At 37.5% G+C, this 26,689-nt stretch overlaps 2 protein-coding genes across 3 annotated transcripts in view; one reads left to right on the top strand and one right to left on the bottom strand.

The window, feature by feature from the left end:
- The window catches only part of LOC129717165 (helicostatins), an 85,034-nt gene that overhangs the window by 5,460 nt on the left and 52,885 nt on the right, over positions 1-26,689 (bottom strand). The window lies entirely within an intron of this gene.
- On the top strand, positions 17,532-18,218 carry LOC129717166 (probable salivary secreted peptide). The gene is made up of 2 exons (XM_055667009.1): positions 17,532-17,805; positions 17,872-18,218. The coding sequence occupies exons 1-2, from the start codon at positions 17,626-17,628 to the stop codon at positions 18,043-18,045; spliced, it is 354 nt and encodes a 117-aa protein (XP_055522984.1). The 5' UTR covers positions 17,532-17,625; the 3' UTR covers positions 18,046-18,218.

Raw genomic sequence — 26,689 nt, 5'->3', positions numbered from 1 at the left:
CTCACGAAAGTTGAGTTGAGAAAAAGGTTGAGAACCGCTGCCCTAATGAATTCAGAAGTGCGTCGAAAGCCGTTTTTACGTCTGCTTACGAGAAAACTCATTTAGGTCTCTGAAAAGGTATCTATGCTAGGGGCACCAAAATTCACTGGTATGATTGAAAAGCAATCATCTTTCATTTTTTTCAGTTTGAGCTCTAGGGCAAAATCTGTGTTAACCAGTGTAATCAAGTTAAAAATTAGTTTTGAACCACTGTCGGTAGTCAATGGCAATGCAACTCAAAATCTTAGCAAATTGAAAACGTCTTTTTGAAAAAGGCTAATACTTTTCTCTATTTACTTTTACATTTCAGGATATTATATGGACTACATACGAAAAAATGTCTTTCTTCCCTTGTTCGATATTTTTGACGTGACTGGCCTGGCTGACCTGCACAAGATCACATTCCATGGACAATTGATGATTCTCTAAAGGTCATTCGGTCAGACAAGGCCAAAAAATGTTGTATCACACGAAAATGGCGAAATACCCCGAAAAAAACAACATTTAAACATGGTGAAGATGATTCAGAACAAAAATCATAAGTTTTTAATAACTTAACATGAACTTATCATTTCCTATGCGATTATAGTTTGAGGCTACGTAGTTTTGTCTGGCATTGAACCCATTTGTGGGATAACGGCAATGGAGGTTTATTTGGACATATTGAAGCAAAAAGTGTCAACAAGTGCACGAAAACTGAAAACGAGAAGATACATATTCCAGAGAAATTGTGGTCCAAGCATACATCAAAGCTGGTATAACGATAGTCGTCACAGTTTCCCGACATTTATCCAATGAGGTAAAGTAGTATTGCAAAGTCGTCGCATCTGTGAAATTGGAAGCCATGTTTGAGAGTTAAATGAAACTATTTGGGTGTGAATACTGAGTCTTATGAGGCTACTTTTTATTCATTTGCTTTTTGTTTTTGCAAAGTTAGTTGGTCATATACGATAAACGAGAAATTTATCTAACTTGCAGTATATTAACTTCAATTGAACAGAAAAAACCATTTCATTTTTCGTAATAACTTTTCTCCAAATTGATGAGAATATTTTACATTAAACTTATTTACTAACTCTGAATCTACAAGATACATGAGTTACGTTTCTTTTAAAATAGATGCTGTTTGAGCAAAACAGGAATGATTGTTTTGGATTTTTCGAGATAATGGGCGATAGAGATTTTTTTAATTAAAAACATCGAAAAACCCTACCCATTAACAAAAATCCTATCGTATCCACTTTGTACAATAATTGAATCCCATTCATCCTAGCATTATTTTAGAAAAAAAAAAGTCTAGTAGTTTCGGCATCGCCCTAGATGGTTTCATAAAATGCGTTGGCAAAAGCTATGACTAATCATTCTTGTTAGAGCGTACCGATTTGAACAACGCCACCCGAAAGAAAGGAAATCTAAATACTACTGAAATGAAAACACCCACGGTTAAACTATCCTATTATTCAATCATGAATAATAGGTTTCGATGAGCGCAACGTTTTGAGGGATTTCACCTGTTTTTTAATACAGCGATAAACTAATTAACTCTTGTAACGTGGGTGACGATTTTACAATCCAGTATTACGGAGCATGCCCGCAATGAAAATATGAAACTGCACCTAAATATATCATTAATTACACCTACACTGGCCCAGGGGTTACGGGTTTGAAGCAGAAGCTGTCACTCAAATAGTTTTTACTGGAGTAATAATAAGTACTGAATGTCTAATTTCAGCAGGATATTATGAATACATGCAGTCTGGTTTCCTGTTATGGTACGTCACCGTTACCGGCAGCTGAAATAGTATCTCTCGGTAGGAACCATAAATTACCAAGTGCTCGTTCCTGTTTAGAGAGCAATGACATGTAAGCACGAATATCATCCTATGAAAATGATAGCTTCATAGAGTAGAACGAGGCAAAAAGTTCGCATTGTTTGTTTTTTAAACAAACGGTATGACAAAATCTGGCAACACTCCGTTGATTACATACACTACCCGTCATAAGTTTGGAATCGCTGTACTGAGTATTGCAACACTCAGTTTGAATATTGCAACACCTCCCGAAAAGTTTAGCATCACCTGGAATAGGCGGATATCTCGTGTTTTTGACAACCTAGAAAGTTGCGGTTTTCAGCAAACTTGTTCAGGAGGTCAAAGGCTACTGTATGGTGGCTAATTCGGTGTGAAATTTTACCGCTATGTGGCGCTAGTGGGCACACAATTTGTCGTATTTTGAACTTAACTAATCTCACGATTCCGACCTGCTAGAAAGTTACTGTGTTCAGCAAACTTGTTCAGGATGCTAAAGGCTTCTACATAGTAGACAATTAGGTACTGAATTACCCCGCTATGCGGCGCTAGGGTACATGTGGTTCTTCGTATTCAAACTTCAAATTATCGCGCGAATATTGCTACCCAGAAAGTTGCGGTCTTCGGCTAGTGCCACCAGTTGTGGCCACGCACGTCGAAACACGGTATAATACCGCATGTGTGTTCCGAATTATGCCATTGAGGCTATTTTTTTATTACAATTCAGTGTCAACACAAATCAAAAACACCCAGTGTCCTAATTGAAATACGACTTCGACAACTTCGGCAACCACCAGGGCGAGTGTTTTTGACTCCCAGCTTGCAGCGGAAAGTAATACGAAATGCCCCCTGTGGTTGTCAAATCCTTCAATATCGGATTAGAGGCAAGTCTATTGCAACTCTTTGCAGCCGAGGTAATCAATTTAGTCGCGATATCGTCAATTTTCCCCATAGTAAAACGGGTTGTAAATGTTGCAAACTGTCAACATACCAACACAGTCGCATGCTATAGACCTTCCTATCTGCGCTAGTGTTAGTGGTCGATTTCACCAAAACAAGTTTTATTTTTGGTTGCAAATAATCAACACGCTAGTGATAAAAAAAAATTTCCTCCTGTCCCGAACTTTTATTCAAGTTGTAAGCCGATTTTTAGTTTTATTTCATTTATTTTCCTCTAAAACAAAGTTTGTTAAAACAGGTAACACTAATAAACTAGGTCTCATGAGTGAAATATTTTTCGAAATTGAATATCAGCTAATTTTTTTGGTTGAAAACAAATCGATTTTATAAGGATACTCGAATAAGCCTGTATTGGTAAGATCTGGCTTAGAAAGCTCTATATGTTAAAACCCACTCAAATGAAAGCACTTCTTTAGAATAAACACACACAAGCTTACGTATTGTGTGTGGTGATCAAATTGACGACATTCAAATTGGTTTCACTTCGTCAGGTGTAAACAGTCAGTGTAAAAGATGTGATTATTGAGCTAAACTCAGTCCGAAACGCTCAAAACTATATGCACACTAGCGCTGCGTTGCGGCTGGATTCCGCACTATACTGTCGGCCAATTACAAGCCCTTGACTTCTTGAGTAACTTTGCTGAAAATCACAACTCTCTAAATCGTGGGATTATTGAGCTAAATAGCGTTCAAAACACTGGGATTATTGAGCTAAATAGCGTTCAAAACTTCATGCACACTAGCGCTGCGTTGTGGCTGAATTCCGAACTAAACTCTCCTCCAATCACAAGCCCTTGACCTCCTGAGCAACTTTGCTGAAGACGACAACTCTCTAGGTTTTCACAATCAACAGATAGAGTTACATTGATCTGCCCATATCAAGTAATGCTAAACTTTCCAGGGTGTTGCAATATTCAAACCGGGTGTTGCAATACTTAGTAAAGCGATTCCAAACTAATGACGGGTAGTGTATATTAACACAAACATTGTCTTTAAAGTGGTTTTAATCTAGTTTTCATAAGAAATTGCAATTTACCCATTAGGTCCTAATTTGTAGTGAAGGAAGGAAACACGCGAACGGATTTGGATTTCTTGAACAAATATTACCAACAAGATTATGACCGTCGTGTACGGGTTGTCACGAATATACTCCGGTGCAAACTTGCCCCGCATGGGTTCTTATTTTTTTCCAGAGTCGAGACATTCTGGTAATTCGTTTTGAAGGCAAAAGATGTATACTAGAGATGGTCGGGTATTGGAAATTTGTTACCCGTACCCGACTCATCAAAGATTTTCAAACCCGTACCCAAAGTCGGGTTTGTTTAAAATACCCGTACCCGACCCGAACCCGAAATTTTTTTTTCCATCTACCCGTACCCGTACCCGAATGAAAAATACCCTGAAATTGCCGGTACCCGACCCGTCCTGGATTTTTTTTAAATTTTTTTTTCAAATACCTGGTTACCGTGCACATTTTATGCACTGATTATTTAATGTGGTTTCTCGAAATGATGGCCGGAGTTAGGCTAGAACCGAGTGTTCATGTGAACGAATGTTAATGAACCCATGCGATATATTGGTTCTTATAAAATCCAGCGTAGCATCTGTTACTGAGAACGTCCGCTCGTCTGATGTCGAAAAATTTGACCATTTTTATCACAAAGCAAAATATGTATTCATAACTGTGGACGGGGAATTTTGGTTCCATGTTTCGTGTTAGTTACCTAATATTAAAATTGATCAGGGATTTCAATTATTTATTTTATATGCATGATTCATATAAACTGCTGAAAGTTTTAATTTTGTTTTCATGGGATTAATAAAAATTTAATAGAATTTTTTTGAAAAATTAACAAAAAGAAAAAAAAAATAAGAAGAATAGGGTAAATTAACCTAAAGTTTTATTAACCTATGTTTGTGATGCAGACTGGCTGGACAAGATGTTTCCCGATGGAAGTTTTCTGAAAATCATTCGAGTTGTTACATCAAATAAATTAATTTGGCGGGTGTCCTCTATAGGGAAGGAGTCTTCTATATAATAATTTACCCTACTAGAACAACACGGAGAATGGTAAAAAATGCATGTCTGGTAGAATTTAGAACAAACGACGAGTTTTATGTGCACATCGTAGCAACCTGGAACCACATGCAAGACATGCCAAAACTTAAGATGGAGAAACGAATACTACACTAAAAATTCATCGAAACAGATGACACGCACATTCGTCGTTTTTTGTTGCGTGTAACTATCTTTCTGCTGTAACCCAAGCATGACTCGAACTATGTTTTTAGATTTTAGATTTTTAGGTTTATATATATTTACGCAGATTTGCGCAGAGTTGCAATAATTTTCAAATTTTATACCCCACTATTTTATGAAACGAAAATCAACATTGAACCGTGATAAAGTGTATAGTTAGAAATTGTTATCAAACGACATTTTTTTTTTTGATACCCAAGTTATAATTACATAGGAGGTATTCCAAAAAGAGTTTATTAATTTTCGAATCTCGTAGCTTACCAAAGGACAGAAATATTATGTTTCAAAATATATTGTTAATTTCATTGCGTGTATGGATGTTATCATAATGAGTATTTTTCGAATAAGTCCACGGTCAAGAAAAATGCAATCATTCTTCCACAAAAATCACAAATGACATAAACGGTGCATCTAGACAAAAGTGCAAAAGAAAGCCGGCATGGACCGTAAATCCAGAAAGCGCAAGTTTAATAATCGAAATACGCTGGCAGAATTATTACTGAAAGTTTATGAAATTTATTATTTTACGTAAAAATAAACCAAAATGTTTTGTGTAACCACACTAAGTACAAAAAATGCTTGCGTTGAATATTTTTTCAAGTAAGGCTTCCAAGTAAGGCTTCCAAGATACTTCCAAGTTATTAAAACACCTGCTACTAAAAGAGGTTTTTTTTTCCTAGTTCAAATTGAAAACTCATTCTGGTTCATTGGACACTCCAAAAGCTTCGTATCCGTTTCTCCCCCCCAGACCAAGATTATGCTAAAACACCTAGGCTTGAAAAGTTAATAATAAAATTCTCATAAAGCACGAAAATCAAATTACCTGTACCCGAACAGTTGAGAATTTTTCAAACCCGTACCCGACCCGAACCCGAGGCCTTGGTTTTTGAATTACCCGTACCCGACCCGAACCCGAAAAATATTTTTTGGCGTTACCCGAAACCCGACCCGAACCCGTCGGGTACGGGTATCGAGTAAAAATACACGTACCCGACCATCTCTAATGTATACCTATGTAAAAAAGTAATCAAACCAACCTTATTCATATTTTCTATTGTTTGATGGAAAATAGTTGGGTGTGCACCTGATGGACGGTACCGTCCCATACGCAATTTAAAATGATTTTCGAGCTCGGTATTGCATATTACCGAGCTATCACGGATTACCTCAATTTACCGTAATTCAGCAAAAAAATATGAAAACTATGATTCAGCAACACTGTGTGCTGATAGTTTAAGCCGGTATTTCAGTTAGGTTGAACCAAAATGTACGAAAAATGTGACAGCTGTCTATTTTTTAGCCGAGCACCCAGTTGTGTCGTTCTCGGCAATAAATTACCGAGATTCGGCGGTAAATTCTAAGTGGTTGTGCTGATCAATGATTGTTGGATCATTAGGATAGCTCTTAAACTCACTGAATTAGCGATGGAGGCGGGTTTAAGTGTAAATGAAAATTTTTCCATCGCTGAGTGAAATTTGAAAACCATTGTACAGATCGATAGTTTAAATCTGAGAGTTCTGAGTTTAAATCTGAAAATGCACCGGAGAACTTGGGAATAATTTGTACCGTTTTGACTCAAACTTCATACACTTCGGTATAAAAATCACATTATTATAGCTAGAGTAATCAAAAGTATGATAACTATATGCCACTTCGCTCCTTGGAATGTCCATTTCCCAGTGATGTATAGCTCTTCGCTGTAAGACCACTCCCAGAAAACCAGCAGACGTTGAAAAAATGACAGTCAGGGGTGAAACGGTTTGCCTATCTATCTCTTAGTCGCACAAATGAGTCGTGATTTATGATGATGATGATGATGATGATGGTCCCACCTCTTACCCCTACAAAGGTTTGAGAAGGACGATTTATCTACAAGATAATTATTATAAAACAATTAAACCAGATAAGCAAACAAAACGAACTGGTTTTCATCACAGATATAAATTTCTTCACAATTGATCCAATGCTTTGCAGCGATTCAAATAGAGAAAATATTCGTCAAAAATCAAGTAATCCATCGACAAAGCGTTGTCGGTATCAATTTATTTGCAACTGTCAGCCAAAAGACATTAATTGCATCTGAGTTAAGCCAACATCCAGTGTAATCATCCACAAAGTCGATACAATCCCGACGAGGCCATTCCTGCCGTGATCAGCAAGCAAAGCACAAGTCCAGCTGTCAACTTCGATGTGATTTATAAGAGAGCCCCCACCTAGGGAAGTCGAAAATATTTCCAACTCGAAAATATCCTAGACCGGCTAGGAAACCAATGTCCAATAACAACCAACAGAACTAAAATCGTTCCGATTACTCTGACGAGTATCTTGATAATGTCAAAATAAAATAATAAAGGTATTCTCCATCTCAAATGATTAAATTTCTAAATTCAGTCCTTCATATCTGATCATCGCGCGCGATTTTCAAACCTTCGTAGACTACTCTTTTTTATTTTATACTACATCAATAATTACAAAATCCATCATCACCCTCGTGACGAACATAATAGTTTTTCAGTGCTACCATATTCCTTTAAAAAGCTATATAAGCAGAGTCCACAGAGATCATCCGTTACAAGAACTTCGTCAATTACAGTTTAGCTAAATTAAAAAAAATTAAATAACTGCTTAAAATTCAGCTTTGACGTGTGAAATGCATAGTCTCTTGAATTCTGATAGCGTCGCCGTACGTCTGATGTGTCTAGGCATCGAATTGTATACATTTATTCCTTTAAAGAACAATGAATTTTGTGAAGCACTAGTTAAAAAATGTGGTGTTCTAATTTCTCCCGCATATCTTGTGTTATATCTATGGATGTCACTTCCTCTAACAATTCGATCACACAAATATCGGGGCAGCAATCCATTAGCTACTTTAAAAATGAACACCATTGTCAGAAAAACAATTCGTTTCTTCACCGATAGCCATTGCAAAGCGTCAAGCATCAAGGACGAGGAAGTGTATCTATTGCATCTCAAAATCAACCGCATTATTTTATTTTGCAAACGCTGCAATCTCGATATTTGTGTTTCATTTGCCAAAAGTAAAATGGAAGTGCAAAAGTCTAAATGAGGAGAGATGATTGATTTATAGAGATGAATCTTGTTGAAAGTATTCAACTCCTCTTTCAAACGACAGAGGATTCCATATTTCTTGGCAATTTTCTTGATGACATTATCAATGTGAACATTGAACTTTAGCTTGTCATCAATAATCACGCCAAGATATTTGATCTCACTCACGCGATCGATTGTCTCACCATCAATTTCAACTGAGACATTTTCATTTACACGGTTTCGCGAAATAATCATGAATTTTGTTTTGTTGGTATTCAATTTTAGCTGTTTGAATTTCAACCATCCGCTCAGCGATCGCAAATCTTTGTTTAAATGCAATATGGCTTCTTCGAGATTTTTAGCTGCAATGAACAATACTATGTCATCAGCAAAAAGATTTATGTCACAAAAACGTAAGACTCTTCTCATATCATTAATGTACATAATAAACAAAATAGGCCCTAATACACTTCCCTGAGGTACACCAAGAGTGTTCCTTATGGGATCAGAGGTAAAATCATTGAAAATAGTCCTTTGAGTTCTGTCACACAAGTAGTTTTCAAACCATTTGTATGCAGTACTCGTAATTCCAAAGCGCTTTATAGTTTGTAACAATAAGGGCCTAGAAATCGTTTCAAAAGCGCGTTTAAGATCCAAAAACACCGCAACAATAGTATCCTTACGCTCAATGTTTCTTTCCATTTTGCTAACACCAAATTCAATGCAGTTTCACAAGAATGGCCTTCCCGATATCCTGATTGTTCTGGTATCAGCAAACCGTCAGAGTTCCAATATTGTAACAGAAAGAAAGAAATAGAGGGTCTAATTAGTCATTGTTCTGTCACTTTTGTAGGTGATATAATGGCAAGAGCTCATTAGGTGAGAATATTGTGCTAACCCTACAGCAGCAGTGTTATGAACAAACCTGCCGAAGACGCTCGACACCCTATCTCGAGAAGTTCAGTTTTTTATGAAAACTATCAAAGATTGGTTTAACGTTATTGGTTGATTGGGCTCATGAAGAAACGAGAAAAAAAATGTAAAAATAAAAAAAATATCTGAGCCACAATGGTTTGCTCGATTTATGTGATGTCTTCAGCAATGTTGTAGATAGTGATTATATGGGTGCGGGGGGAGGGGTATGTGGCCACAGAGTCAATTCGCCTCCGGGAGAACTCTGGAGAACTCTGGTCTGGACTCAGGTGGTCACTTTCCGACTACCGTCGGTAGACGTAAACCTGGCACTGAAGCAAGGAAGATTGAAGGTCGGTTGGTAAGTATGCCCCCTGGGTATACTACAGCAACCGAACGTTTGCTTCAGGTGCTTTAAGGGAGGACATAAGCCATGGACCAACAAGGGGCTCGGAAGTTATACAGGCGTTGTAGAGGTGCAGGATCCCGTGGAGTCTCCCAAGTGCCTGGTGAGTCCAGGAAAACGCGACGCTAAACGACTGGGCTATTGAGTAGGGAAGTCGCTCTACGAGCCAGAGGGGTCATATCTTGCTGAAAGCTCAACCAAGATCTGGCCAACGTTAGGGCCAAAAGTACATACAGCAGAAATGATGCGGTGTCGGTCATCGACGTGACGTTCTCCAGCCCAGGCCTGATTACGAACTGGAAGGTAGACGGTGGCTACAACAATAGCAACCACCAGTCGGTGTAGACAACAACGTAAGAGCAAGATCGCGCCAAATGACCTATGATCGAATATCGCCCATTTTTGATTTGAATGAAACTTTGCACACGTATTTGGCTTAGCAAACTGAGCATTTTTAACAGATGGAGAGATTTTTTACACCCATGAGTTACATTCTGAAAGGGCGTATGTCTTTTGGCATAGGTTTTATTCGAAGCATTGTAGCCCAGAAACCGTTGGTTGTATAGAAAAACTGTCTGAGAATGAGTTGTAGGGAATTAAAAATGCACCATAAAAAATATACACTGTTCAAAAAAAAATTGTTTAACATAAAAAATTAAAAATAAACATTAAATTTCAATAAAAAAACAAAGAGTTAATATTTTTTTATTTTTTTTTAAGAAACTTGACGTTAATACGCAACTTTTTGAAAAAAAGTCCAGGATGGAGAAATGAAAAATAATTTTTTCATGGTAGATTAATTTTTTAATAAAAATTCTAATTCAAACATTTTTCAAAATATTTGTATTCTGATGATTTTAAAAGATGCAAAGAGTCATTTTGAATCAAAAAGCTCCTGGTAGTAAACATTCTAAAGGAATCGGTTTTCGAGTTATTTTTAATTTAAGCTCGAAAAATTATTAATATTTCGGCAAATACACGTTTTTCTTAATTTGTCCATGGTTCTCAAGCAAAAGCCCTACGTTTATTGGAATGCTTGATCAAAAATATACAATTCATTCTTTGACAATAAAACCAATCCAATGATAAATAACTCAAGCGCTAAACCTTAGCCTACCTACACGTTCCCCCTTGCCGGATGTTTCATAAAAAAATATGTTTGTCGTGCAACACTACCTACTTGTTTACTAATAATAACTGTTTGCAAAGTACGCAACCAATAACTACTAGGTTACCTATAATATCTGTTTTCGTATATAAACACGATTGCACTACTCCAGATGTGTTAGTAACAGTTTGCATTTTGTGAAGATGAATAAAGTGAAAATGGAATACACCAAGCCCAAATGCTGTAAACCCTTTCCTGATCATCGCTGCTCATCAAGCTTACGCAAATTAAATGAAAACGTTATTGCAAAATTAAAAATATTTAGCAGTCAAGCTCATTTTAATACGTCTTTATCAATTTGTGATTCGTGTAGTTATTGGAATGACAGTCAAGCCACCATTCATCCCTTCGTTGTTTACTATTCAGAATCTGGAACACTTAAGAATATCAGCTTCATCATAATATCGGAAGTACTCCATCATGATACTGTTGCGGTTCAGGTGATCATTGCCAAATTAATGAGTTTTTTGAAAACAACAATACAGTTGAAAAAAGCGATATTAATGTCTGATGGAGCTGCCTCACAATATAAAAATAGAAAAAACTTTGCAAGTCTTTGCAAGTTCAAAACAAAATATAACGTCGATGCAGAGTGGCATTTTTTTGCGACTTCTCATGGTAAAGGCCCATGCGATGCAATTGGTGGCATATTAAAACGAATGGCAGGAAATGCAAGTTTAGCTAAAGAACATGAACATCCCATTACAAGCGCAAAAGAATTGTATGATTGGTCTAATCAGAAAAGTAATAAAAATTCATTAAAAATGTCATTTAGTTGGGTATCATATGAAGAATATGAACAAGGAGTAACAGAATAGAGCAATATTTTCAGAAAATCTATAATAATAGCTGCCACACAAAAATATTACTCTTTTGTTCCGATTTCAGAAAATAAGATACAAACGAAGCTGTTTTCAAAAGATGACGAATCATTTACTTATGATGTATATAAAATATAAGGTGAAAATAGCTCTGTAAAGTATCTATGTCATAAAAAAATATGTTCCTAAGATAATAAAACTCGAAAATAAATATTTGATTCTTATATATATTTATATCACTTGGAACATTTAACTCTTTTCTTGAGAACCGTTCGCCCAATCGTTTTTTTGTCAAAGAATGAATTGTATATTTTTGATCAAGCATTCCAATGAACGTATGGTTTTTGCTGGAGAACCATGGACAAATTAAGAAAAACGTGTATTTTCCTAAATAATTATATTTTTCGAGCTTAAATTAGAAATAACTCGAAAACAAATGCCTTTAGAATGTTTACTACCAAGAGCTTTTTGATTCAAAATGACTCTCTGCATCTTTTAAAATCATCAGAATACAAATATTTTGAAAAATGTTTGAATTAGAATTTTCATAAAAAAGTTAATCTACCATAAAAAAAATATTTTTCATTTCTCCATCCTGGACTTTTTTTTAAAAGTTGCGTATTAACGTCAAGTTTCTTTAAAAAAAAAATAAAAAAAATTCAACTCTTTTTTTTATTAAATTGAAATTTAATATTTATTTTAAATTTTTTTTGGTCAAAAACAATTTTTTTTTGTACAGTGGATATTTTTTTATGATGCATTTTTAATTCCCTACAACTCATTCTCAGACAGTTTTTCTATACAACCAACGGTTTCTGGGCTACAATGCTTCGAATAAAACCTATGCCAAAAGGCATACGCCCTTTTAGGATGTAACTCATGGGTGTAAAAAATCTCTCCACCTGTGAAAAATGCTCAGTTTGCTAAGCCAAATACGAGTGCAAAGTTTCATTCAAATCAAAAATGGTCGATTAAATTTTCGCGTATTTACAGGCGATTTGAAATGATTTTGCTCGTAAGGCGACAAGTGACGGGTAGAACCAACGAATCCGTGATGTGACGCCTAGGGGTGGGCGAAACGGGTCTTTTGCAAGAGTAGGTCTGAACCGCTCACTCAGCGTTCCGAACTGACTCACATGAACGGCCCATGGTTCACAAAGATTCACAAGCGTTAACATTTTGTGTTGTCTCGGTAAACTTTGGGTTCACGCGAACCATCAGTTTTGGTGCGTTCAAAGAACCGTGGTTCATTTTCGTGAGCCCTTTGTTCTTCCGCTCTTTCCTAAGAACCGGTTTATATAAACGGTTAGTGAGCCGTTCGCCCATCCCTAGTGAGACCTACAAGATCGTAATGTCCAAGACCAAAGGCGTGCCTGCAGAGGGATCACCAGCTATGCTGGAGCGTATCATCGAAGGACTACTTCTGTGGTCGAGTTTCGCGTCCGATGTTCCAGTATCTCAGACATAGACCATAGACCAATGGTCGACGATAGTCGTACCGGAGGTTGAGAAGGAGGTAAGGGTTAATGAAATCACTAACCTGGCAATCAGGATGGCAATAAAAGCGGCCCCGGGCTATTCTGGGCAGTCATTCAGAGGTGCCTGGATGACTGCATCTTTCCGTACCGGTGGAAGCGACGGATACAGGTCTTACTGTCGAAGGCTGGGAAACTGCCTGGAGACCCGGTAAATTGCTTGAGAGGACTATCCCCAATAGACTGGTTCAGTACACAGAGGGTGTAAACGATCTGACAAGCAATCAGTTCGGTTTCCGAAAAGGTTGGTTCACTCTGGATGTGATTCTTTCCGTCACCAAGATGGCAGAAGTGGTAGTCCAGCGCGAAAGAACGGGCGTTCAGTGTTACGCAATCGAATGCCGTCGAATAGCTCAGCGGTGTACCGTACCAAGCGGAAACTTCTTGGATTCATCTATACTTAGGTATGGTGGGCCAGTGTAAACTGAAAAGTACCTATAGGCTCATGTGTCTGAGGGTTACGAGTGCGTATCGTACAGTGTCGTGCGACGCAATCTGTATCTTGTCCGGCTCGATGCCTATCAGCATCGCCATTAAGAGGATGTAGAGTAATTCGACCAACGTAATACAAGGGGCATACGAGGTACTAGAAGGCCATTCTAGATTATCAGATGGCACCGGGAATGGTCCAAATCTGCGAAGGGTAGATAGACGCACCGACTTTCTGAGGTATCTGGATGGGTCGGGAGGCGCCATGGAAAAATGAACCTCCACCTGAAACTGGTCAGGCCATGGCTGCTTCAGGCAGTATCTACAGGGTCGGGCACACGAAGTCCTCCGTGTGTTCCGAGTGCGTGGATGTGGAGGAGACCGCTGAGCAAGTCTTCTTCATATGCCCTCGCTTTGTGCGCTCGAAGGGCGACATGATAGTAGAAGCCCAGACACTACCCCAGATAACTTAGTTCGGAAAATGTATGAATACCCGGACTTCTGGGGCGCGGTTTGTGGAGCCACCTCTCAGATAGTTCTGGAGCTACAACTTGTGATGCGAGTCAACCACCAACACGCCAGTGGTAGCTAACTGCCGGTCTCCAGGTAGTTAGCTATGAAGTCTGTTAGCAGATGTCATCGCCACCTTGCAACAAAACACATGGGTTTATTTTCAGGCTCCCCACTAAATACCCTATGGTGTGACATTGGCTGAAGGAACGAGGTTTCGAGAAGACTCTATTCTTTTGACAAAATAAGTCTTATAGTCAAACTGACCAAACGAATCTTCATCTTCTCCAAGAATTATGTTTGGCGACCTTGGCACGGGGAACAAGGTTTCGATTAGACTCCTTTCTCATAAAATATTCAAGTCCCTCTTATAATAAACTTTGTCAGTAAGGAACGTTTGGTAAAGTCTCCCAATCTGCAACTTTGCCCAAAACGTAACATCGATCGAAGAAACCGCTGTGGCTCCAAAAATATTTGTAAACTTCGAAATATACCTGTTTTACATAAGCCCTTGTTAAAAATGACTCGTGATTCAAATAAAATAATAGCACAAAATCGCATCTCAATAAAAAATTTATAATAGAATTGTCTTACGTTGCATATTAAATTTTTCAATAATCTTCACTGAACATAATTCCAACTATTCAAAGCCATCATTCCTACTATTAAAAATATATCGTCTTTTTCAAGACGGTTATTTTTTATGTTGGATGGTTTTTCTCGTACGAACATCCCTTCCCAGCAAATAATAATCAATATCGATAGAAACGGTATTATTTTCGTATTATTATTACTGTTTTTGTACAGAGTGTCACCGTGAAAGTGATACATTTTATTTATGCCATAAAATTAGAATAGATAAAGATAGTGTTATAACTCATGTTCATTTCACGAGCCATTTTTCTTGCTGACCGGGTTCGTTTCCGCCGAATACATTCTTTAACCGCTTTGATCACCACTGCAGCCCGCGCACTTCGTTTTTTACCCGGTTTCAACTTGGAAATAACCGCGCCAGTTTTCTCGAATCGTTCGATGGTCCTGTACACGAGTAATCTGTTCCAATTCAGATGTGACAGCTTCCTTCTGAAACACTGCTTTTATCACTTACAAGTAACTATAAAATTTGTCGCAATGAAAACAAACACAGCTGATGAACAGGGTAGGCCTCCCGATGCGAAGTAGGCACTCAAATGTGTGTATAACTTCTACTGTGGTACCCTGTACATAGTACCGATGATTTATAATTTGCGTAGTCCTTCATCGATAACGCAGCCTGTCTCAGATGCAACCCTCCACCTTCAGCCAAACCTGTGTAGATCGGACAACTAAAATCCAGTCACATCCGTGTTTTCATTCGTTGTAATACATATCTATACATATACATAAGAAGAGCAAAAACGAAACTTTGGTTGGTCTCTAATGAGGAGTACCTGTAATTATCATACGGTAATTGAGCGGCACTAATTCCACTGCATTGTTCCCCATTTAACATTGGATCGTATAGATTCGGAATTGGCTTGCATGCATCGTTATCCCACGACAACGACAGTTTAAATTCAGATACTTTTGAAAGTCGGAACAGTTCAATGAAACAACGGACACCGCCAGTGAGAGTTTTGTTCTATTCTGTCGAATCGATCTTCCTTTAAATCATCGAAGGTTTATAACAGTTGTCGACTCAGAAAAAAATGAAACTAAACAACAGAGGATGTTTAACTCTGTTATCACGCTAGGCAAGCTAGAGATAAAGTCAAAGAAAGTGACTCAGGCATAGAAAATCACGTGTCACGTGCAGCACGGGAAAAGGGTGCAGCAAACCGCCAGCGTCTAATTTGAGCGAACAAGACGAATCCTGGAAAACAATTAAGAAACTAAATTAAAAGTCTAATTGGTAATTACGTCATTGTGTTTTTTCTTTTGTTTCGCCATCAGAATGTCGCTCACTTAGTGGAGACAGCCATCATCTTCACTGGATGCGGAAGATGTGATGTGAATTGTCAACCTAAGTGGTCGCCTTAGTGAATGCTCTTGATGTTAGCTGTTGCTGATGTTATCAAACCTTTGCGAAGGTTGCATAGAAGTTTGATGAAAGTTAGTTTGAAGTAGGTTTAACAAGAAAGTTTGCCCTTACAAACAATATAGCTGATGAAGTCTTTTGAAAACGGAAGCAATTATATTCGAAAAATTAGTACAAATAAGAAAATCATATTTTTTGGTGTATAAATTGTCAATAAATATACTGCCCAGGTCAGTATTTCTACTCAGGTCTCCCAAGTCTTTTTTTTCTAATTTGTTTTTTTTTATTCATTTTCCTAATATTGATTTACAATTTGGGAAAACCTCTGAGATTATTTTACGCAGATATTTCCTTGACAGATAAAAGTTTAAATGAAAAATCAGTAAAAAACTATCACTACATAAGGTACTTTCTAAGGATTTCATGCAAAAATTGTGGTAAGTTTTCCGAGCGTTAGCTGAAAACGAAAACAAAAATGCATTCAATATTTTCTTCCTGTGGTTTTTCTTACAGATTATTCAAAATTTTTTAAAAATTTAAGTTTCGGTTTAGTGTAAACAGTATTTTAACAGTAAAACCAATTTTTTGCTTCGGTTTCTAACCATGTACAAGACGACGAAGCCCACCTCTTTATACTCGACACGATACATCAATCGAATCCCTCTTAAAATAAAACTAACCAAACGAACGTATGTTGAGTACTCCCCCAGGGAATTGTAATTGGCGATATTGGCAGGAAGGAGAGAGGTTCGGCAGAGTAGAATAGAAAGCTTGAAGCGAAAGGGTAGGAACTTACACACTAGCATAGAGATGATGAGCATACTTCTAATAATATGAAATATGAGGTACAGAATATGAAACATATTTCTGTTCGCAATGATAAATTCATACAAAAAATAAAACAAGGGTGAAGACAGAACCATCCATTAAATAAAACATGACATCGGTTCGTTGGGATGCGTGTGGTATAATTTTCATTGACTATTTCCAAGAAGCGAAAACAATTACGGCGAGTTTTATTAGGTTAAATTATTAAATCAAGTGAAAATGTGAACTCTGTTGTTGCATTCGTCATGAAAAATACTTCTGTAACTACCCTCTTGCTACTCCGTAACAACAAAACTCGTACGATTTCTCATGTTAACAAACCTTATCACATTAAAATTCATTGTTCGCCAAACAAGAAGGTTAGAATTTATCTCTACAGGTGAGTCCCCTCTTCAGTGCCGCAGTGACTCAAACCCTTACGCAATTTGCTGAAATACTAAAAACGCGACAGGTTTTGAATTTTCACGGCTGCATTTATTATAAGTATTCTGAGGAAATTGTCAATAAAAGCAATAAGTAGATCATGGTGTTCACAATAACCCATTTCACCAAGTACATAAATAGTGTAAGCATACATGTTTTTCTAAAGGCTGTTTCCGTGGTAAACAACACGAGCCGCGTTACTTTGTCCCATGCATTTGGCATAGCTTCCCGGCAAATAATTATTCAAGTATCTGTATCTTCGGCGGTACATCGGCAAAACGATAAGATAAGACCGGACTTCCAGAAAAGTACATGAACAATATATTGCTCATCGTGGCATGGATGCTATAAAACGAACCAACCGTTTGGCTTCCGATATCAGTTAACGGTGAGAAAGGCGAACGTGCAAAATTTATAACTTTCGGAAATAACATTTCCTCGGTTTTATTGTCGCGATGAAGTGCCTAGTGTTGGTCGCTATTTTGATTGCTTTCGGTGGTCTGGTGTACTGTCAGAGTAACAATTACTTTTTCGGTTCCAAAACTCCGTACGATGTTATGCTGAACCGCACTATCGCCACCAAGTCCTCATCGATGCTACAGGTCAAGACCATGGATTTGGTGTACCCGCTCAAGGTGTGTAGTTCAATTGTGATGATGAATTTTTTTTTATTGTAATAACCGGTCTATTCTTTCTTGCAGGGTCAAATTGGTCGCAATATAACCGCAATCAACATCACTGATCAGTACATCAACGGTAAGGGTGGCTACGCTTTCCTGCAGGCCGGTGGTCCCGGCTATAACTACACGACGATTCATTTGAAATCGCAGCGGGGAAATGGATTTAGTTTTATTGTGGAGATTTACGGCCGTTAAGAGTGACGCCACTGTGGAGCGGAATGCCGCGTACTTTTCATTTGTCCTAATCATGATGTGATAAGAGCAGGGGGAGTTTATTAAAAAGATAAAAAGTGTACTTGTTGAAAGTAATTGGCAAGTGCGGTTACCAAGTATTGAGATCTGTAATAAATCTGTTTATAAAACACGCATATCAGCAATATTTTATTTGTTTCTTTTCGATTTACGGTTTTTTTTATTTTTGAAAGATTTTCAAATCTACATTTCGTGTTTCTTTTCAATTTGGCATTTTTTAAGTTATGAATGAATGTTTGATATTATTGAAATTTTATAGAGGTTTTATCGCAACATTAACTGTATCCTATCATTACGAAACATTAAATTCGTGGAGAAACCTGGAAAAGCTATGTGTTAACTATTTTTGACGCAGGACTGCGTCTTTCCGTAAGGTACCATTTTGAGATTTCTCTCATGTTCAATCATGTATAGTAAAAATCAACGTCATGTATGTAAAAATCGACACATATGTTTATGATTAATACATCGTTTGATTCCATTATTATTAGTATTAGTATCAACAGTACGACATAATATGTTATAATAGTTAATATTTGAATGAAAACAATCAAGTCCAAATTTATTTCGAAAGCAACACCATTCCACCAACCACGTGCACCCTTCACATACACATATATCGCAAAAATGTACAAATATGGCCTTTACACCTTCATCACTACCACGTGGTTGGTCGTTTTATCAATCGTCCAACTGTTCCCAGGGCTCATTTCATGCATAAAAGCAGCACAGGCATGCAGCTCGCTTTCATTTCCAGTCTGGCTTCTGAAACAGGAGTATCAGCAGCAGTTCTTAAATATCTTCCGACAGCTGATGCATATGAAGCACGTACAACTACACAACTTTTGCAAGTTCCGTCATTCTCGCTTCTACGATTACGAGGCTGGTTGTTTTCATTGCCTCAGAGAAAAAACGACCAACTTCGTAAATGTAGAAGCGAGAATGAAGGAACTAGAAAAAGTTGTATAGTTGTATGTGCTTTATATTAGGGTTTGCAATATTCCCGGGAAACAAGAATGAAAAATCTCATTTCCCGGGAACCGGGAATGAATAAAAAATCTTATCAAAAATGAGATTTCAAATAAAGTTTAATAATAAAAGGTATCAAACAATCGTTTAGAATTCCATTATCAATTCGCATGAAACACGGAATAAAAACAAAACTTATTCAAGTTCACTCCAGAAATTTATGATCGATTTTTGTAGCGAATGTTAGCAGAAGAGTAGGTTTCAGGATTTTTATACCATCGAACAATCGCCTCAGATCTGCTGAAATTTTTCATCAAGCCCAAATAATGTACCTAATTTCCTTATGTAAAACTTTGCTTAAGATCGCTCAATCACCGATTTCTAGAATAATTCTAAATCACCGATTACAGCTCTTGCTAGATTTCATTAAAAACTGAAGAGTCCAATACTTTTAGTTTGCTGAAGATTCGCAGGTTTTGAAGCATTTGAATGCCTACGTAATTAATGTGAAAAGGTTTAAAAAAATTGCTGTCAATAAACAAAGAAAAATTCGAGCAACTATCCGCTTAGTAGTAAACTCACTAGCAAAAAAAGACATTAGACGAGAAAATATTTCTTAATTTTTCGAATAAAACAGCATATATTTTTGACAAATAATTTAAGCAAATAACTTGATATTACACGCAAGGAAATAGTGATCGTCATATCAAGCAAATATTTGCTTCGTATAATACACACCTCGAAGCTGCTTTACACTTCTACGACGTAAGTTTCGTGTTTTGATACAATATTTAGTTTCATTGCAATATGATATGGAACATTTTTCGAGGAAAAGGTCATTCCCGGGATTGCAAACCCTACTTCATATGCATCATCTTTCGGAAGATATTTGAGAACTGCTGCCGGTACTTCTGCTTTAGCAGCCATTAGAAATTAGAAATGCCGCATGTCTGTACTGCTTTTATGCATGAAAAGAATTTTTAGATTATGTTGTTTCACAAACATGGCAAGGTTTCAATTGCAAAGTATGTGGGGAAAAAGATTCAGGATTATTTTTATGCAAAAAAGTAATACATGCCGCGCGCGTTTATTTTCAATCTGGCTTCTGAACAGGCTGAGAAGATCTACAGATTTTTCCGTAGACCTACGGATTTGTTCTACTTCTACGGATATACGAATCCGTTGACAAAATCTACGGATTTTTAAAAATAGCCACGGAAATCTACGGATTTTTGAAAATATCTACGGAAATCTACGGATTTTTTCAGTTTACTCTCCCGGGGTGGTTATTATAGTTAATTTTAAAGATCACTTTTGGTGAATGTTTAGTCGACAAGCATAAACATGCTACAAGAGTGATCTTTATTACGTGTACATACTATATTTAGTTTATCATCAAGACCACCTATATGTCAGATGATGTGATATTAAACAAATACAAATACAAATTTAAAGGTCATTCTCGGGAGATTCGATCCCTTTTAAAAAACATGGTTGCTAGTGACAATTAAATTATCTACCTCCGTTGTTTGATTTTTTACTCAAACTTTCACTTTTCTGTTCGAAATTTTATCAAAAAAGATCCTAACCTACTAACTGAAACGGAGTTCAGTTTTTGTTTAATAGTAGGGATTAGTTGCTCCAATGCAAACACTGTCCTTATCATGACAAACAAATATACAATTGAAAAGTTAATGATTTTTCTCTTTATAAACACATATAAAAGTGGAAAAACTGTTGGAAAATTAGCGTTGTAAATTTCCTTTTTCATTTTCATTTCTACGAAAGCATTAAATTTCCTCAAACTTTCAGCAAACTACACCAATTTTTGACTGAAATCGGCTAATGTTTCTTGGTATATATAGTGAGCATGCATTTTGAAGCAAATAAGACGGATGGTTTATTTTTATTCCAAAGACTGGTGAATGTAAAATTTTATTTTGAAATGTCGAAGTGCGTGCGAAGTACGTTCATGACTGCCGAAAGCGTCGTCAGCGGCAAGGATTTATTCCTCCACCTGTTGAAAAAAAAATTGCGTTGACTATTAAAGCGGTGATGAAATTGAAACCATTGACTGTAAAAAGTATCAATTAAGGACGTGGTAATTTTAGTTTTCTACCCTCTTGCTCACTGTGTTGTGTGTAATAGTTTCTCGTTGTCTTACGTCAATAATGCGATTGTTTGTCAGATACAACCTTCTATTTTTTTCAAAAAAAAATAATTTTTTGCGGTTCTTTAAGGTAGTGTTTTCGTTCTTTGGAAAATTAGAAAAAATATAGTTGAAGAGGTTGTTTATAAGACACGACTGCAAGGTTAACGTATAATTACGAGAGTCTATCTATTGTCTATGTATTTCTTGCAATATCTTCGAGTATTCACTCAATTGGGATTAGTCAATTCGATGGTGTGAAGCAAACTTTGCAAAGCACGCACCGCACTAGAAGCGGAGACAAAACAAAATAGCACTTGTTTCTTAGGTAAGACGCTCTCGAGCTGGGGGCTACGGTCGACGATTCGGTACGCAACAAATGAAAAACAGCGCCACACAGCAAAAAACTTCGTTGGTGTCTTTTTTAAAGTTATATGGAGCGCACGGGGCGACTCCGAGTCATGTTTTGCTTGCCTTTTTTTGCTGTCGTGTCTCCGTCTCCTTGTGCTCTGACTCACCCTCTTCCTTATTCATTATTCCACATGAAGCACAGCAAACATCAAATGCGCTAAAGCTCAATCAAAGTTAGCGGGATTGGACGTGCGTAGACAAGTCAAAACAAAAATATAAACTCAAGGTGCTTGTCGGTGACAAACCGAAGGTTACCGCACTGCATCTTTAGCTCTTGTACTGAGCTGGTGCTTGCAACGAATGTCACATGAAACGACAATATGCTCGTTGAGCTGGGTGTCTATAATTTGGTGATGTCACCGAGCGGCTCGGAGCGGTACTTTTACCAAGTCTGGTGTAAAGCGGTAAATTTCAGTAATAATTCTCTTTCAACTCTCTTTTTTACTAATTAACTTTACTAATTTAAGTCAATTAAAGTGATCCTAAATTTATAATTTATATTTGGAACACCGAAAAAAATGAAAGATCATAGCTATTCAATCATTCCTGTGAATTTTGGTGTCCCTAGCCTCTAACTTTTTTTTTTCAGAGACTTAAATTAGTTTTCTCGTAACATAACGTTGAAGCGATGAACCCGGCGAGCAATTACTATGCGGACTCTCACGTAAACCGAGGTGTTTTGGTAATGGCTAGCGACACCAAAGTTCATAGAAATAGTTGAATAATTATAATCTTTCATTTTTTTCCGATTTGAGCATTTAGAATGCACTTTTTTATTTTGTCGACCAGTGTAATGTTTTTTTTATTATTCTCGCTTATTTACCGTCGGTCTAGTTCCGCCACTGTTATTGTGCCAATCACCGACGCCCGGGGAGGCGACTCCACCCAGGACCCTAACTCACGACCCGTTGATTAACGGACCGGCGCCAACGGCTTTACTTCCTCATGCGATGGAAGGCGTGATCCTAGAGATTTTTCGCCTCAGAAAATCTCCCGGTGTCGGCTAGGATTGAATCTAGACCAGTTGGGTTGGTTGTGAGTGGATCACGCCACCTCACAACCATCGACACCTATGTCGGCGGTGGGATTCGAACCCAGGCGTCGAGCGTGGTTGGCGGAGACGTTACCAACCACGCTAGGCCCCCGCTCTATACCAGTGTAATGTTATGTCAAACTTAAAAGTTTGTTAGAGGCAACACATTTTTACAGCCACAATTGAAAACATGTAATCGTCCTTGAAAGGACGGTTGGTGAAAGTTTTTTCAAAGCTAGGGATTAATCAAATTATGCCTTCTTTCCTGTTTTCTTTTGGAGCAAAACATCTTAAATATTCGACAGAACACTTCTCTGGCCAGGCATGTCTAAACCCACCACACAACCGCGTGTGTGTTTCAAGCGATGCCACGGAGGGTATTTAGATTGCCCTTCAGTGCGTATACAAAACGAAAAACCCGCAGTGTTCTAGTTAAAACAGCGCTTCGAAAGATTCGGCAAACACAGGCCCGAGTGTTCTTAACTACGTGAGCCCTCGGGATCCCGCATGCCTACACGTGTTTTCTCAAACGCTTCATTTTTTCAAAAGTACATATGAAAAAATCACAGGAGGGTTGTGTGCAAAGCCACTACCGCAAGGTTGAAGTAGAATACTTTTACAAGAAAAATAGCTTTGAAAATACACTCGATTAGAGTTAGTCAATTTAATGGTGTGAAGCGGTATATTTTTCCGTATACTTTTCGTATATTATTACATGTGTATGAAGGTCGAAATTCTGCTGTGATGTCAAACTATAACCGTCTTCTTCAAGACGTTACATCTCTGTTAATGAAGTGTTGTGAGTTTTCTGAAACAGACTTAGCATCGTGAGCAGAACGTGCCGAACTTTTCTGTTTGAAATCGGATTTGTTACGTATATACCGCTTGTTAACAGAATTAACAAATCGTAATAAACATCACACTGCTGTGCATTTGCAGCAGCATCGAACTTCAGTTGCAGTTTATTGATAACCATTCATTATGCCCTTCCAAAAACATTAAGTAGCCTTGAAAAAGGCCGATTGCTTCAATCGCAATTTTCATTCAATTCTTGCATAAAAGCTTCGTGGTCAGATATACCCGCTGCAACTGCTACGCTATCCGTAGCCATGTCACAGTTGTGGCCGCTATACGCTGCCATTGGTATCCGCTGCCCCTGCATCAGCTGGCCCAGCTGCTATCGATGCTGAGATCCGCTGCAACTAGTGCGCTATTCATTGCTATGCCACAGCTGTGGTCGCTATCCGCTATCGCTGGTATCCACTGCACTGCTACTGCTGCTGCTGTTGTTGTAGCATATTTTAAATTGCAAGGTATATGACTCTGTCGACCGTGCTTGGAAAGCAATCATATAACGACCAATCAGAGGTCAAATTTTTCGTTTTGACAAGGCTTGACTATTTTCAATAGTACGATAGTTAGAATAATAATTGTAGGTATACAGACGAACTTTGTGTTGGGAGTACAATAGTTTTTCGTCAACTGTGCTGCCGTGAAACGCATATACACGAAGTGCAACCATTGATATGTGCAGTCAGTCAAGCGTCAAGCTAAGCTAAGCTAACTGTACTGCCGTGAAACGCATGTCATTCTCATTCATAATGTTGTCTAAGGTCAATTTGTAGCTCCTTGCATCGTTACGGTTCCGGAGATACTCATATTGGGTGGTATTTGGTCACTTTCTGCTGTTTTTCAGAAACCGGAAGTCGCCATCTTGGATTTCGAAATGGCATTTGGAGACAATTTCTGGCCTTTGAGTGTCATTCTGGTTAAAGAAACACCCATATTAGAATCGGAAGTTTCCATTTTAAATTTTAAAATAGCGTCTAGAGTCGAGTTTGGGCTCCTGTGCACCGACCAGATCATTTTAAGCTGGTTTCCGAGAAACCTAGTTGAAAGATCTGTTTAATTTGTATGGGATACCTCCTTTTCCAGAGTACGAAGTAGTGTCAAACCACCATAGAAATTTGAGTTTGATTTGTATAGGAGCCCTCCCGTTCAGAAGTGGGAGGGGTGTCGAACCACCGTGAAAATATTTTTTGCTCCCAAAAAACCTCCACATGCCATTGGCTCTATTAACTTGATCAGTTCTTGAGTTGTAAACAAATCAAATTTGGTTCCATTTATATGATTATCTCTCGAGATGCGCAGAAATTTGTGTTTTTTTTTTGTGGGAAACCCCTCCCTTCCAGAAGAGGGAGGGGTGTCATACTATTAACATTTACCTCTAAAAACATTCACCTGCCAAATTTGGTTCCATTTACTTAGTTAGTTCTCGAGATGTGTAGAAATTTGTGTTTCATTTGTATGAAACCCCTCCCTTCCAGAAGAAGGAAAGGTGTCAAAACATTATGGACATATTTGTTACCCCCAAAAATATTCACATGCCAAATTTGGTTCCATTTACTTGGTCAGTTTTCGTGATGTGACATGTGAATGTTGTATCTACCAATAAATGTTCTCAGCTTTCAAATGAAGGCAATGAATTACTTTAAGTGGTGTACATTCAGAGTTAGAGCTACTTTAGAGAGAAAATATTTCAAAAACTTAAAAATTGAAAAACTCTGAGTAGATTAACATTAACGCATATGTGTAGAAGAGTTTTTTCATCAATTGTGGTTCTCTATCATTTCCCGCATTATTACAATAAGGAACCTAACACCCTGTATAAGAAAAATTTTCTGTCACTTCTACGCAGATATTATTCATGTTTAAATTATTATATTCATTTTAAAGACAAAATTACTGCATATGAATGTTTCAGCGTAATTGCACAAAAAATAATTGTTTCCAAATTTTCTCCCAGAATAGAATTTATAATTTCAATTGGATCATGGATTCAATCATGGATCAATACCTACTTGTTAAAAAAGAGGAATAACTTGAATCCTTTGGAGCGTTTTCTTCCGTGTTAAACAATAACTTGCTCAGATAAAGCATTGCTGGCCTAAAAATTTGTTTGTTCTTTGAACAAAGTAAATCCTGTTAATGAGAGGATAAAAACATCTCGTATATTTGATGCACTTTGATTGTTCACTCTTTGCTTTTTGAAAATATGTTTTTTTTTCGCAGTTTTTTACCGTTTCAAGTGCCTAACCTTGTCAGACCAATTTTAAATAACCCCATTCATCTTGATAACGTGATTATTGTTTGGTGTGAGGAAAGAAGCTTATGAGGAAAAATTATCGAATTCTAGAAGCATTGGGAGAGACTGCAAATGACACGAAGACTTTTTTCTTGTACGGAAATGCTTGCGTCATCGCAGAACAATGACTTCCTGATTTTCGTAGATGTGTGACATCATTCTGTTGAGAATAATTCTCTCCAACAGTTTACTTACCGAAGAAAGCAAACTGATTGGTCGCTAACTTGAAACCTCAGCCGAATTCTAATCCGGTTATAAAATTGAAGTATTTTTTGCATTTCTCCATTATTTAGGAAAATATGCAACTTTGAAGCAATTATTGAATATTTTTACCAAAAATTTCATTGTGCTCTCAGGGAGATGTTTGAATAATATGTTAAAAATTCCATCGTCACCAGGTACTTACATATTTTTGAAATTTTTAATTATTGATTTAATCTCATACAAGTAAGTTTCAATTATTTCTGCAGGCAAAAAATCATATTGACGTGTGACTTCATCTTCAATATTTTATGCTTAAATCCTAGTATTCTTCAAAATGGTAGCTCCACTCCGATTACCAGCAGCAATTGATCCACTACCGCATATAATCTCCTGTTCTAGCGTCCAAAAGATGGTGTTTATTCTGAAAACTGGGAGCGTTTGCTTAGTCCAGTGTGAAAAACAAACAAATTCGGGCTGACCTACGATAAGAGCAACCACCAACCCGATGCGGGGGTGAAATTGAGTGATTCACCCTGGCTTCCCAAGATGCCGGTGAATAAAACCCGGCTCTCTGGCTGTTCATATTGGAACCTTTTGTCGGGGTAGAAGAATGCGTGTGGAATGAATGCGAAAATATGTCGCACCGCTACCGTTTCTGTTTGCCGTCCCTGGCCGT

This window comes from Wyeomyia smithii, chromosome 1, assembly GCF_029784165.1.
Source record: "Wyeomyia smithii strain HCP4-BCI-WySm-NY-G18 chromosome 1, ASM2978416v1, whole genome shotgun sequence".
Classification (NCBI taxonomy): domain Eukaryota; kingdom Metazoa; phylum Arthropoda; class Insecta; order Diptera; family Culicidae; genus Wyeomyia; species Wyeomyia smithii.
The sequence above is the reverse complement of the archived record's forward strand: the minus strand, read 5'-3'. Positions and strand labels throughout refer to the sequence as shown.